The sequence below is a fragment of the Pipistrellus hanaki genome (assembly GCF_964339955.1).
Source record: "Pipistrellus hanaki genome assembly, chromosome: 13".
Taxonomy (NCBI): domain Eukaryota; kingdom Metazoa; phylum Chordata; class Mammalia; order Chiroptera; family Vespertilionidae; genus Pipistrellus; species Pipistrellus hanaki.
In genome coordinates, this window is record NC_140515.1 from 59,665,996 (window position 1) to 59,679,365 (window position 13,370).

Genomic DNA, 13,370 nt, shown 5'->3' on the forward strand with positions numbered 1-13,370 from the left:
TTAGAGAGAGGAAGGGAGCTAGAGAGCTAGAAACGTCAATGAGAGAGAAACATCGACCAGCTGCCTCCTGCACACCCCCTACCGGGGATGTGCCCACAACCAACATACATGCCCTTGACTGGAATCGAACCTGGGACCTTTCAGTCCGCAGACCGATGCTCTACCGCTGAGCCAAACCGGTTTCGGCAAATTGGAATATTTTAATCAATTATGTTTGTAAGATTAGAAATAGAGGGGAAAGAGCTATAATACTCAATCTTGAATAATTTTAAGTAATTTACATAATGAGCCAAATTGAATATACACCTCCCCCGGCCAACAGGAGGTGTAGGTGAAAATAGCACATTAGACTCAAGGTGTGTTTGGCGAAACTGGCGAGAGCATTGATGTGTCACTTTGGTACCTTCATGAAGAAGATGATGACTCTCTCTAGGTCCTCACTCTCAGCATCTTTTGTCCAGATGTACCTGGTGCAGTTCAGGGACCTGAATGTCCTGGGAGGCTGGTGAGCACCTGGGTTTTCCATGGACATGGAAGTTCCTCTCCACACAGAGCACAGCTCCCATTTCAAGCAGCCTGGCTCCGAGTGCCAACTTTTGCCATTAGGATGATGCATAAATAATACAACATTATTTTAAAACCAAGAGAATTTAAAAATCTGTTCTTTCTTTCTCAGAGCAATTGTCTGACCAGACCCAACATCTACCTCATTCCAGACATTGACCTGAAGTTGGCCAACAAATTGAAAGATATTATCAAACGACATCAGGTAATAGACACGACCCCTCAGAAGCCTGGGCGGCAGGAAAGGTCTTGCCAGTCCCCGCCTTAGTGTCTTCTGGTGTTACTCCTGTCTGCCTTAGTGAGAGCTCTCCTCTTTCTGGTGTTACTCCTGTCTGCCTTAAATGGAAGCTTTCCTCTTTCTGGTGTGTACTCCTGTCTGCCTTAGTGAGAGCTCTCCTCTTTCTGGTGTTACTCCTGTCTGCCTTAGTGAGAGCTCTCCTCTTTCTGGTGTGTACTCCTGTCTGCCTTAAGAGGAAGCTTTCCTCTTTCTGGTGTTACTCCGGGTTTGAGTCCCAGTTAGGACACGTGTAGGTTGCAGGTCTGCCTAAGTGAGAGCTTTCCTCTTTCGGGTTCTTGCAGTACCACGTTCTTTCCTCCTTCCTCCCTCCAGTTCTTAGCTGAGCCTAGCATTTCCTCCTGGCATTACTGGGATGATGTCATAGACATGTAATATTGTGAAAGTTTAAGGTGTAGTATGGGACGATTTAATATATGTTTATGTTCTAGAGTAGCATTTAATTGCTACCAAAGCATCCTGGGAAAAGTTCATATATTTGCCTACAGTTATTTATTTTTGTTAAATATATGTTTATTGATTTTAGATAGGAAGAGAGAGAGAAGAAACATCATTTATGAGAATCATTGATTGGCTGCCTCCTGCACACCCCCTACCGGGGATCAAGCCCACAATCCTGGCATATGCCCTTGATTGGAATCAAACCCAGGACCCTTCAGTCCACAGGCCGATGCTCTATCCACTGAGCCGAATCGGTTAGGGCTTGCCTTCAGTTTATACTGAACACTTAGTTGCCCTAGTTCCTAAGAAATCTTACTTTAGTGATTGTTTTAGGGCAACCTCAGATGGATGTAACAGATCCGGTTTCATAGACTCCTAGAGGGGAAACCTTAAAAGCTAATGCTAGGACCATTATTAAATACCCCTTTTAAAAATGTATTTTTATTGATTTCAGAGAAGAAGGGAGAGAAATGTCAGTGAAGAGAGAGAATCATTGATCAGATGCCTCCTGCACGCTCCCCACTGGGGATCAAGCCCAGAGCCTGGGCGTGTGCCCATTCCGAACCTGGGACCCTTCAGTCCGCAGACCGACGCTCTATCCACTATCCACTGAGCCAAACTGCTTAGGACGGGGCTGAATACTCAATCAAACCTTTGCTCAAGCATTTAAAGTGTATTAGCAACTCCATTGATTGGTCACAGTGTATCTGTCACCCTCCTTAGCTCATTGCATCTGTTAACTATGTCCACATACTGAAAGGTTGCGGATTTGAGTCCCAGTTAGGACACGTGTAGGTTGCAGGTTTGATTGTTGGTAGAACACATTCGGGAAGCAACTGATATGTCTCCCTCTCCTTCCCCCTCCTCTTCCCCCTCTCTAAAATTAATAAAATAGCCAGCCAGCGTGACTCAGTGGTTGAGCATCAACCTGCGAACCAGAAGGTCACGGTTCAGTTCCCATTCAGGGCACATGCTCGGTTTGCAGGCTCAATCCCCATTGTGAGGTGTGCAGGAAGCAGCTGATCCATGATTCTCATCATTGATGCTTCTATTTCTCTCCCTCTCCCTCCTCTGAAATCAATAGAAATCTATATTTAAAAAATAAAATTAATAAAAATATGTCTTTGGGTGAGCATTTAAAAAAAGAATTAAGGGTACTCATCTATAATAATAAATTGTGATATGCAAATTGACCGGATAACCAAACAGCAGAACGACTGTCCAGACGACCTTCTGGACGGCCAGACTGTGACTCGCACTGACGCCAGGCCAGCCAAGGCAGGTGTGATGTGATTGGTCAGGAGGCCTGCCATCACCCCACGATGGCCATCGTGTCTGGAATCTCGTCGTTGGCTGACACTTGCTTTGTTTTTACGTTATTGGTCACTGTCTTTTCAGGGCACATTCACTGACGAGAAGTCGAAAGCTTCCCACCACGTTTACCCACATCTTTCCTCACAAGAGGACGGTGAGTTAGTTTTTGGTTGTGATCTGATGAGCTCAGGCTTCACTGGATTCTGAGTTATATCAGCAGAGGGTTAAATAATACAACTAGCTATTTTATTTATTTATTTATTTTTTAAATCAATCTTTATTGTTCATATTATTACAAAGGTTCCTCATTTCTTCCCCCCTCCACCAGGTTCCCACCCCACCCTCCGCCCCCTCCCCATCCCCCATTGTCCTCATCCATAGGTGCAGTTTATGTTCAGTCTCTTCCTCCCTCCCTTTCCCCGATAGTAAATCCCTTTTCAGATAGTAAATCAGTTACTTAGCATTTTCTCATATCAATAATACCGCCACATGCCTAATGATACATTTCACACAAAAGACATTTCCAAATAGGTCAACCAGCCTCATCCAGGCCCCACCCAAGGCACTCACAGATCAACACCCCAGCCCTATACTAACTCAACACATCCAGATCTAGCTATTTTAGAAAGAGAGTCACCAGCATTAAATTTTATAGATTATTTAAATTTATAATTTTTTATTTATTTTTGAATTGGGAAAAATAAACTAATTCTGTAATGTCCAACTTCTAATCATCAGGCTTTTATTTATTTGTTGGTAATTATCATCTGGGTGTTACGTCTAGGCGTGCCTGTGTATTAACTTATTTAATGTTTCCTGGGTCCCTTGTGTTCTGAAAATTAAGAGACGTTGCAAGATAGAATGTCTCGGATAAACAGGCCCCTCAGAAATATTAGTCTTGGGATTTATAATGGGTTCGACTCTGGCTTTCAGCCTTGCTATTCTGAAAGTGGATTTGGTCAGTAGCCAGAGTTCATCAGAACTATGGCAACTGATTTCTGTTAACCATTCTTTCAAAGGTTGGAAAGTTGGGAATCAGAATATGAATTATTAATTAACCAAGTTAATTTCTAGTAATTTAGATTGAAAAATAATTCTCCTTTGTGGAGATCTGTTCTTAAGCATAACACATCCCCATAGAATATCTACATAAGGAGCCAAATTATATGAGACTTGAGGCGCTAATTACCTGCACTGTTCTACCCAGTACAGAGATGCTACAAGTCAATAACCAGATTACAGACAGTTTTCAGATGCTTGAAAATTAAGAAGCATCTTGCCATGTAATCCATAAATGAAAGAATAAATCACAATGGAAATGGAAAAATCTTTGGGTCTGAATAATTATGAAATTAAGAAAGTATAAGAAAATTTACATTTCAGGGTGTAGCTGATGCTTTATCCAGAGGGGAATTTAGATCTTTAAATGTGTATATTGGGGAAGAAGAAAGACTGAAAAGTCAGTGGTCCACACATCTTTCTCAAGAAATTAGAAAAGTAACATCAAACTAAAGCTAGAGAATAAAGGAAATAAGTAATTTTAAGAGGACAGTTAATGAATACAATCTACAGCAAGATGCTCAGCAGTGTCCAGTGGTTCTTAGAAAAGACTTCTGTTAGCCTAGTCCGTGGTGCTGCGTCTAAGCCACGTGAAGGAAGACCGTGTCAGCGTGGAGGAGGGCCTTCCTCGGTTGTAGATACTGGAGGCAGTGACAGGCGGGTGGGCTGGGCTGGTTGGTTGCTTGTGTGTTTGTTGCCTCGACAAGAATGAAGTTTACGCAGACTTCAGTTCTAAGAGTCTTATCGTTTCCGCTGTTCCTGAGGCCGTGTCAGCATTAGCTTTCATAGCTGAGAGTGATTTTCCTTGTAACAGGCTCAGTGTCCCTCTGATTGCTGTGCTGCCACACGGAGAACCCTACTGGCTTTCTGGGGGGCTCTGCTCAGCTTTTGTCCTCTGAGGTAGTAGCAGCTGGTGGCCATTAGGTGGAGGTGCTGGGTGGCTGTGCATGTTGGTTCTGTGGGGTCTCTAACGAGGTTGGTATGGATGCTTAGATTGTGAACATGTCAGAAACAGTGCCTTTTACAAAAGGTTTGAACTGCAGTTGTTACATCTTAGCTGTTTAGTAATTTCGTATTCATGTGAGGGTGTCTTCCTTTTAATACCAACTAGTTTGCTGATGCTTGCTAGGTATTGCTATTAGTAGTGGAATAATCGTTAGAGGATAGCATTTAAATTTAATTTGTAATATATTGAAGGTCTTTTTAAATATGAAACATGATTCTGCACACGGTGGACTTTGCTTAGTGTAGAACAGTGGCTGTCAGTAAGTGTGGCTGAGCAAAAGCCCTGGCAGGGCCCCTGGCTGTGCTGTCAGTGACCAGGAGGTCGCACTGCGGCCACAGCACAGGAGAGCCCTGTCAACCGCAGCGTGCCTTTTATGAGGATCCATGACCGTTTAGAACAGAAGGTGCTGACACTTCAAAGGTCTTAAGATATGAGTGCTAGCCAAAACCGTAGTGGCTCAGTGGATGGAGCATCGGCCTGCGGACTGGAGGGTCCCGGGTTCGATTCCGGTCCAGGGCATGTACCTTGGTTGCGGGCTCAATCCCCAGTAGAGGGTGTGCAGGAGGCAGCTGATTGATGTTTCTCTCTCATCGATGTTTCTGGCTCTCTATCCTTCTCTTTTTTTTTTTTTTTTTTTTTAATATATTTTATTGATTTTTTAAGAGAGGAAGGGAGAGATATAGAGAGCCAGAAATGTCGATGAGAGAGTAACATCGACCAGCTGCCTCTTGCACATCCCCTATTGGGGATGTGCCCACAGCCCAGGTACATGCCCTTGACCGGAATCGAACCTGGGACCCTCCAGTCCGCAGACCGACGCTCTACCAATGAGCCAAACCGGTTTCGGCGTCTATCCTTCTCCTTCCCTCTCTGTGAAAAATCAAAAAAATATATCTTAAAAAAAAAAAAAAGATATATTAGTAAGAATTTGAGTATGAGATGCTGGAAGGGGTACAAAATGGGAAGAAGCAGAGAGGTGAAACATGATGAAGTTTGAGGAAAAGCTAATGGCAGAGTTGGGTTTTATGTCTTAGGGCGGAAGGAGGTGAGGGAGGGGGTGAGGATACCTGAGTATGGGCTGCAGAGCTTTGTTTTATTGGGTGTGTGAAGGAGAGGGTGCTGGGGGGGAGGGTGCTGGGTGGGAGGGTGAGGTGGGGAGGGTGCTGGGTGGGAGAGGGGGTGGGCGGAGAGCGCTCTGTCAGAGGGAGGGGTCATTGGGCCTGGGATGGAATAAGTCGGAGTGTGCGGCTGGAAACTTCCCCTTAAAGATGGTGGTGGACAGCATTCAACGAGGAGAAGGCTTGGGGGAGCTCCTTAGAAACTCCAAAACTTGAGTAAAAGGATGTCTAAGCGATAGCTATTCATTTCCGTGCCAGCTGACGGAGTGTGCTCTTTCCTTTTCAGAGGAGTGGCTGCGCCCCGTGATGCGGAAGGACAAGCAGGTGCTGGTGCACTGGGGGTCGTACCCGGACAGGTGAGCTCAGCCGGCCGCAGTTTCCCTTTGAAGAGCAGCCGAGGCCGATGTGGTTCGGGCACTGCTCTCCCCCGTCCTCCCGGCTGCGTCCCACGTCCGTGCGGGCGCTGGGCAAACCGGCGTGCGCACTGCGGTGCGGAGGGCGCCTGTGCTGCCAGCCCGGCCGGATCGGCTTCCTCCCAGAAAGGAATTTCGTTCCTGGCGCGTAGGGCCATTTTAGGGTCACCTGTCTGAGGAACTTTCTGTTACGTGCAAGTACATTTCTTTCCTTTTTATTTATTTTTTAAATATATATTTTAATGATTTTTTTACAGAGAAGAAGAGAGAGGGATAGAGAGTTAGAAACATTGATGAGAGAGAATTATCGACCAGCTGCCTCCTGCACACCCCCTACCGGGTATGTGCCCGCAACCAAGGCACATGCCCCTGACTGGAATCGAACCCGGGACCTTTCAGTCCGCAGGCCGGCGCTCTATTCACTGAGCCAAACCAGTTTTGGCTACAGGAACTCTTAAAGGAAGTCAACCTGCCCTTTAAAACTGATGGGAACTCAGGTGTATGACAGGCATTGGAAGTAAACATCACAGAGGACACGTCACCTCTTTGCGGGCATTTCCTACGGATCGAATCTGATGGGCTGGCTGCTGGAGGCTTGTCTGTTAGGTCACTGACTGACTAGAGTTTGTGCCCCCGCTCTCCTGTGCAACGTCTCCTCCTCAGGCCTCTTAGAGAATACAGTCGCCGATGCTTCCTTCCATCGTTCCGGAGCTGGGCGGTTTACTCCCTGCCAGGGAGCGGGTCCCTCGCCTAGTGTGGACGTGTCCTGCCATTCGTGGTGCAGTGGACGGTGCTGCGGGCAGTGCAGTGGGCAGTGCTGGGGGCGGTGTGGAGCGCTGGCTTGTCCCGGTGCTGTGGGACGGACTGGAGCAGAGGATACAGGAAGCCAGTGCTTGTTGCTGTACTTGGGTTCCCTTTAGTACGCTGTTGGCCAGGGTGTAGCACTGACAGCGCCTTAATCTGGAAGGTTCTTTTCTGCTTATTTCAAAGTGGTGGAGGCACAGGGAATGAATGACTCATCTCCGTGAATTGGACCTCACCAGTGAGGCTTTGAGCTGAGTGGTGAGGATAGGAAGTGCTCGGTGCATAAGCGGTGGTGAGGAGCCTGCGGAGGGCATGTGTGGGCCCTGCCTGGCAGTGTAGAGTGGCCAGAGCCCAGGCAGCGGCTCAGATGCATCGAGTGCGCAGAGAGCACTAGCCTCGCGAGGACTGGGACCTCCGTTCTGAGTTAAGTTTTGAGCCGTGGAGCAGCATGGACTGACATGGTTTTCACAAGAACCACTGTGTGCCATGTGGAGCATGGCCTCGGGCTTTGGGCAGCAGACGGCTGAGGATCGGGGGCTCTGGACAAGGTTTGAAGCTGAGCTGGCGGGCGTTCTGACGGCTTGCTTCTGGGACGGGTGAGCGGGGACAGGGTGTCAGCCAGCACTGGCCGGAGCACATGTTGGGGTCAGGAGGCATTGCATTGAGGTTTGAGTGTGTGAGGTTGAAAGTTTTGCTCGGCCTGTAGGAGGACATGTGAGGGGACAGTGGGATTCTTGAGTCCAGAACTCGGAAGAGGCAGATGAAAGGTTTAAGGCGTCAGTGTCTCTTCGAAGCCATGGGCTGCAGGAGAACACCAAGTGAAGGAGAGATAGAGGTGGTTCTTCAAAAACTCAAACAGGTGGGCTCCCAGCACTGATGGGGTTTGGGAGAAGAGGAGAAACCAGTCGAGACTGAGGAGAGGCTGGTGCCAGAAGAATGCCTCGGTAGCACTGTCTGGAGGCCAAGTAAGGAAACGCTTTGAGGAGACAGTGGTGAGCTTGTTGAAATCCTGTGGACGAGGCTTGAACTTGAGGTTGAGCAACGTGAAGATTACTACAGACCCTACAGAGGAGTTTTCCTGTCAGTGGTGGAGACAAAAGTGTATGATACATCAGCTTGTGAGCAGGAGGTTACTGTGCAATTCTGGCCAAAGGCACACGCCTGGGTTGTGGGCTTGATCCCCTGTGTGGGGCGTGTAGGAAGCAGCCAATCCATGTCTCAGCATTGATGTTTCTATCTCCCTTTCCCTTCTTCTCTGAAATCAATAATAAAAATATATTTTTTAAAGTATGATAAATTTCTGATATTAGATCCTAATAGTCTCTCTAAAGTATATTTTTACATTTTGTTCAGTCTTTTTAGTGAATGAATTTGGGATCTAATTGATTTTTCCTTTCTGCATTTCCTTTATAGCTATGATACTTGGGTCCATAGTAATGATGTTGATGCGGAAATTGAAGATCCACCAATTCCAGAAAAGCCGTGGAAGGTGAGAGCTTCTTTTTTAAAGAAATTTATTCTCATGTGACTTCATAGCCCTTCCCAGCTATTCTCCCAAGGTTTTTAAGGACACACGGAATGGTGATTTTCTTATCCTTCTTTAAGAGCTCCCGTGCATGGTCATAGGGTCCCTGTGCACTTGTGGAGCGTGGCGGGCCTGCCTGCTTCACTCCGAGGACCTGTCTGGACCTTGGCCGGTGGGAATGTGCGGGCTGCCTCGGTGACCTTCGGGCGTGATTTGATGCCTGCTAGCATCCTCTCTACCTCCTGGGACAAGGTGCTCCCACGTGTTGTCACTTTTGTGTCCCAGCCCTGGAGCAGCATTTCAGCAGAGAGCTCTGGCCCTTCCCCGGAGCAGTGGCACTGCGCCATGGTTCTTATTGAGCCTTTTATACAGCACTGGAGGCCGAGGCACAAAATTCGTGCCCTCGCAGCCCAGCTTCGCCCCGAAGGTCTTCCAGACTGTCCTTCCGCTGTTCAGCGGTTCGGTCGATTTGCATATTGCACTTACTATTATAGACGATGAGGACCTAAATTCAATAAAAATATTTGATATTAGGTCTGCTTCAACCAATTTTAATGGTGTGATCTTCAGAAAGACATGACCTTTGAGCTTCAGATTTCATATGAGGAAATGGGATTAACAAAAATTAGTCCATTTTTTAAAAAGTGTTTGGAATATTGTCACCGAAAAGCTGCAAGAATAAGAATAGTACATGGCAACCGAAACCGGTTTGGCTCAATGGATAGAGCATCGGCTTGGGGACTGAGAGGTCCCGGGTTCGATTCCTGTCAAGGGCATGTACCTTGGTTGCGGGCATATCCCCGGTAAGGGATGTGCAAGAGGCAGCTGATCGATGACTCTCTCTCATCGATGTTTCTAGCTCTCTATCTCTCTCCCTTCCTCTCTGTACAAAATCAATAAAAATATATTAAAAAAAAAAAAAAAAAAAAAGAATAGTACATGGCATACCTTTATCCAGATTTACCTAAAGTTAACATTTTAATCCTTAGGAATAAGGAATTCTTTTTTTCTGGTAATTTATGGTTTTTCTTTTAGCACAAGAAGATAATTTTAAACAAAAAACTTTTATTAATCATGTATAATAACTAAAGGTGAAATAATCAAATGATTATATTAAATAGCAAAAGTACGTAGTTTTCTACATATTGAGAAACTGGACAAATTACCTTTATGTTTTAATTTTTTTATAACACTAACCATGAAAAACATTTTAAAACTATCTCCAATGCTATCTTCTATTTAAATAGAATATTCCCCTAAAAAAGTACAATACTGTTAAACATCATCAGATTAACTCATTGAATCCTCTTTTAGAAGTTGAAGACTAGGGTTTTTTTGTTTGTTTGTTTTTTAAGAATAATTTAAATAATTTACACTTTTATAAACTACACCAAAGAGTTGACTCTCAAAAGGCATTAATATCCAGTTTAAAGCCCCCTTTAAGTCTAGAAGAGAAATTCAAGGTGTATCCCCTTTTATGTTTAAGGCATACATTTTAACGAGAGCTTTCTGAGCACAAATGTCATTTCCTTACAACAGTAATGGCTTTAAATTCTCAGCTCATTTTAAGTACACGGCGTTTGTGTAGTGTATTTGCAATAACTGTAAACCTCTGTCTCAGGAGTTCTCTTTTTTTGTACTAGAAAGTTTTCAGTAGTATTGGCTTCTTTGAAGAGTCCTTCTATCTCGTCGATGTAACAAGCATCTACTGCCCCTCTCTCACTTAAAGTCTTTGCGTATGTAGACAACATTAGATTAATTTCCGTGTTCATATTCAAATCTTTCTCCAGGGCCTCATCTTTATAAAAAGTCCAGAGCTTTCAGAGAAAGAGGCATCTGATTGTCCAGGAGGGGACGGTTGTGGACTATTTGGCACTTGAGGCTCCAATTCTCTTGCAATTTCTAGTATCAGGTTTTATAAGGTGATTTGCTATCATAATCAGAGGCAAGAGCTCTCCTCGCCAGCTGCTCCCCGCCAGCAGCGGCCAGACCGCGGGAACCAGAGCCGCAATAAGGAATTCTTGCCGAAACCGGGTTTGGCTCAGTGGATAGAGCGTCGGCCTGCGGACCGAAAGGTCTCAGGTTCGATTCCGGTCAAGGGCATGTACCTTGGTTGCTGCCACATCCCCCGTGGGGGGTGTGCAGGAGGCAGCTGATCGATGTTTCTGTCTCATCAGTGTTTCTAACTATCCCTCTCCCTTCCTCTCTGTAAAAAGTCAATAAAATATATATATTTAAAAAAATAAATAAGGAATTCTTATACGAAAGTATAGTACAGGATTTTAGTACCCTTAACTTTATCAAATTTAAGATTAACACATGCTTTAAGCTGCTATTCTGCATTCCAGTTTTGCCATTTGACTCGATGTTTTTATAGCAGTTTTTTCTCTTTAGTATAGAATCCTGTCTAATATCAGGTTTTGGATTCCTATGCCATGTCTTTAATTTTCTATAACTTTTTTTTTTTTTTTTTTTTACTCTTCACAGTATTTCTTAATTGTTTGTTTATCGAGAGAAACTATTCCTTAGCCCAAATACCCATGTTTCCTAGTTCAGGCACTCAGGTCAGGGACAGACTTAAAGAAATGCTTTTGCTTTGCGTTCCACAATCACTCTGCACTCGGAGACCCCAGCCTCCTCCCCGCAGCGGCCTTCATGGAATTCTAACTTGTGTGGAAGCCAGCCCGGGCCTTCTTGGTGCTTCAGCCAGCCCAGCTGCTGGGACACTGCCAGCCCAGGACACAGTGATGGCTCCCCAAGCAGAGCCTCAGACGCAGGGCCAGAGCCCCGTGAGCTCCGTCAGTTCTGGAGGCACAGCGGTGCTTCCCTGTACCACCAGCGCCTTCCTGATGGGCCCGGGCCTGATGTCCTTGGAAGTCTACCGGCACCACCGCCTCTTACGACGTGTTCATTCCACAGAGTATTCCTCGCTGGGAATGACTGCTCTTTCTCATGGGTAATTTAGCTATTGCCCACAGAGCTGCGGGGTGAGCATTGTCTGCACGTGATTCCCCACCTGCAGCCTGGAGGCAGTCTGAGGGTTCTTGGACCAGGCAGACATCCTGCTTCTCATGAAAATCCCTCGCCGCCCAGTTAGCATCCACTTCCAGCTGCTGCTGACCCGCCTCTGCTGATGGCACAGCAGTGTGTTCCACGCCAGCCCTCGCTCTGCACTGCCCCCAGGCTTTCCGCGTCCTTCCTTCCCCCTCGTGTTATTAAAAAAGACGACGTGACTAGCTCTTAGTTATCAAACCTCAGTGTGCACAAAGCTAGGGTGCTTTCTTACGCTGGTTTATTTTGGAAAAGACATGGAATAAAATGGTAAAGTGGCCGTTCGAGTGTCACTGTTCATCTTTTATAAAAAAACATTTTTATTGATTTCAGAGAGGGAGGGAGAAATATGAAGAGAATCATGGATTGGCTACCTCCTACACGCCCCTGACTGGGGATTGAGCCTGCATGTACCCTGACCAGGAATCAAACAGTGACCACCTGGTTCATAGATCCATGTTCAACCACTGAGTCACATTGGCCAGGCTGTCATTGACTTATGTTTTAAGTTTGTAATATTCAGTTGAGGATTTGGGAATAATACAGTAAATCAGCTTCTTTTCTGTTAAGTACTTTTAAAGCTTTTTAATAATTTTAGATTCCAGTGATTTTATTATTTATGTAGGTTTTCCTGCTTTAATGTGGTTTTAGGTTCATGCAAAATGGGTTTTGGACACTGATGTGTTCAACGAATGGATGAATGAGGAGGACTATGAGGTGGATGAGAACAGGAAGCCCGTGAGTTTTCGACAGCGAATTTCCACAAAGAATGAAGAGGTATTTGGTTTGGCACCATTTTACTCCACTTGCGTTTCTTCTTTCTTTGCCTGAACGTTCTCAGATATTCATGGGTAAACTGTCACAGGAGCATCAGCCATCGAGTACATATCGTAGGAGAGTGGCTACCATCTCCGGAGCTGGCACCTCCACAGAAGCCATGCACACCTCGGGGTCATTAAGATGGAGTGGCCGTGCGGTGTGAGAGCTGACTGTGTTCTCTAGAGCGGAGTTTTCATTCTGATGTTCCACATACATCCCGGGGCCATTTCACTGCTGTGTTGGTTTTCCAAGGGCAGGCTCACTCAGTTCTGATGTTTTGATGGCTTTACTCACATGCAGGGGGCAGTAGAGAGCATCGCCCTCAGGGTCTCGGGGACAGTTGAGTCCTTTGTGAGGTGGGAAGACTTGTGCTGACTGCTCTCGTCCCTCTAAGAAGCCACCCCTTACACACGTGCCCGTGTTCCTTCCGGGCCCACTGCGGGCGGTGTGTCCCCAGACAGACAGCCTGCGCTGAGAAGGCAGCGGCCCTGCGTCTTACCGGGTGTGTGGCAGCCTTAGGCTGAGACGTGCGATTCCAGTCCTTTTCAGGGGGTCTGCTTTTTATTTTAGTTTTTTTAAATCTTTGAGGCAATTATACCTTTAACCATTTGCTTAGAAAGTGCAGGTCTTTCATACTATCTTCAGCCTGTTTTTTATTTCCTCTGTGTTCCTTATTTTTAAGGATATTTTAAAATTAGTATTTTTTCATATTGTTTTATTTTTATTTTTTAATTTTTTATTTATTTTTTTAATATATTTTATTGATTTTGTACAGAGAGGAAGGGAGAGAGACAGAGAGTTAGAAACATCAATGAGAGAGAGTCATCGATCAGCTGCCTCTTGCACACCCCCTACTGGGGATATGCCCGCAACCAAGGTACATGCCCTTGACCGGAATCGAACCCGGGACCCTTCAGTCCCGAAGCCGACGCTCTATCCATTGAGCCAAACCGGTCTCGGC

At 45.7% G+C, this 13,370-nt stretch overlaps 1 protein-coding gene and 1 pseudogene across 3 annotated transcripts in view; one reads left to right on the plus strand and one right to left on the minus strand.

Moving 5' to 3' along the window:
• The window catches only part of SMARCC1 (SWI/SNF related BAF chromatin remodeling complex subunit C1), a 63,635-nt gene that overhangs the window by 10,241 nt on the left and 40,024 nt on the right, over positions 1 to 13,370 (plus strand). For both annotated transcript variants that reach the window (XM_084901635.1, XM_084901634.1), the window contains exons 5-9: positions 677 to 769; positions 2,699 to 2,768; positions 6,084 to 6,153; positions 8,428 to 8,503; positions 12,242 to 12,367. In XM_084901635.1, the coding sequence (XP_084757761.1) occupies positions 677 to 769; positions 2,699 to 2,768; positions 6,084 to 6,153; positions 8,428 to 8,503; positions 12,242 to 12,367 (435 nt within the window). The remainder of the gene's footprint in view (positions 1 to 676; positions 770 to 2,698; positions 2,769 to 6,083; positions 6,154 to 8,427; positions 8,504 to 12,241; positions 12,368 to 13,370) is intronic.
• On the minus strand, positions 9,902 to 10,570 carry LOC311631506 (testis-expressed protein 12-like; annotated as a pseudogene). Its single transcript has one exon. The product of its transcript is annotated as a testis-expressed protein 12-like (transcript).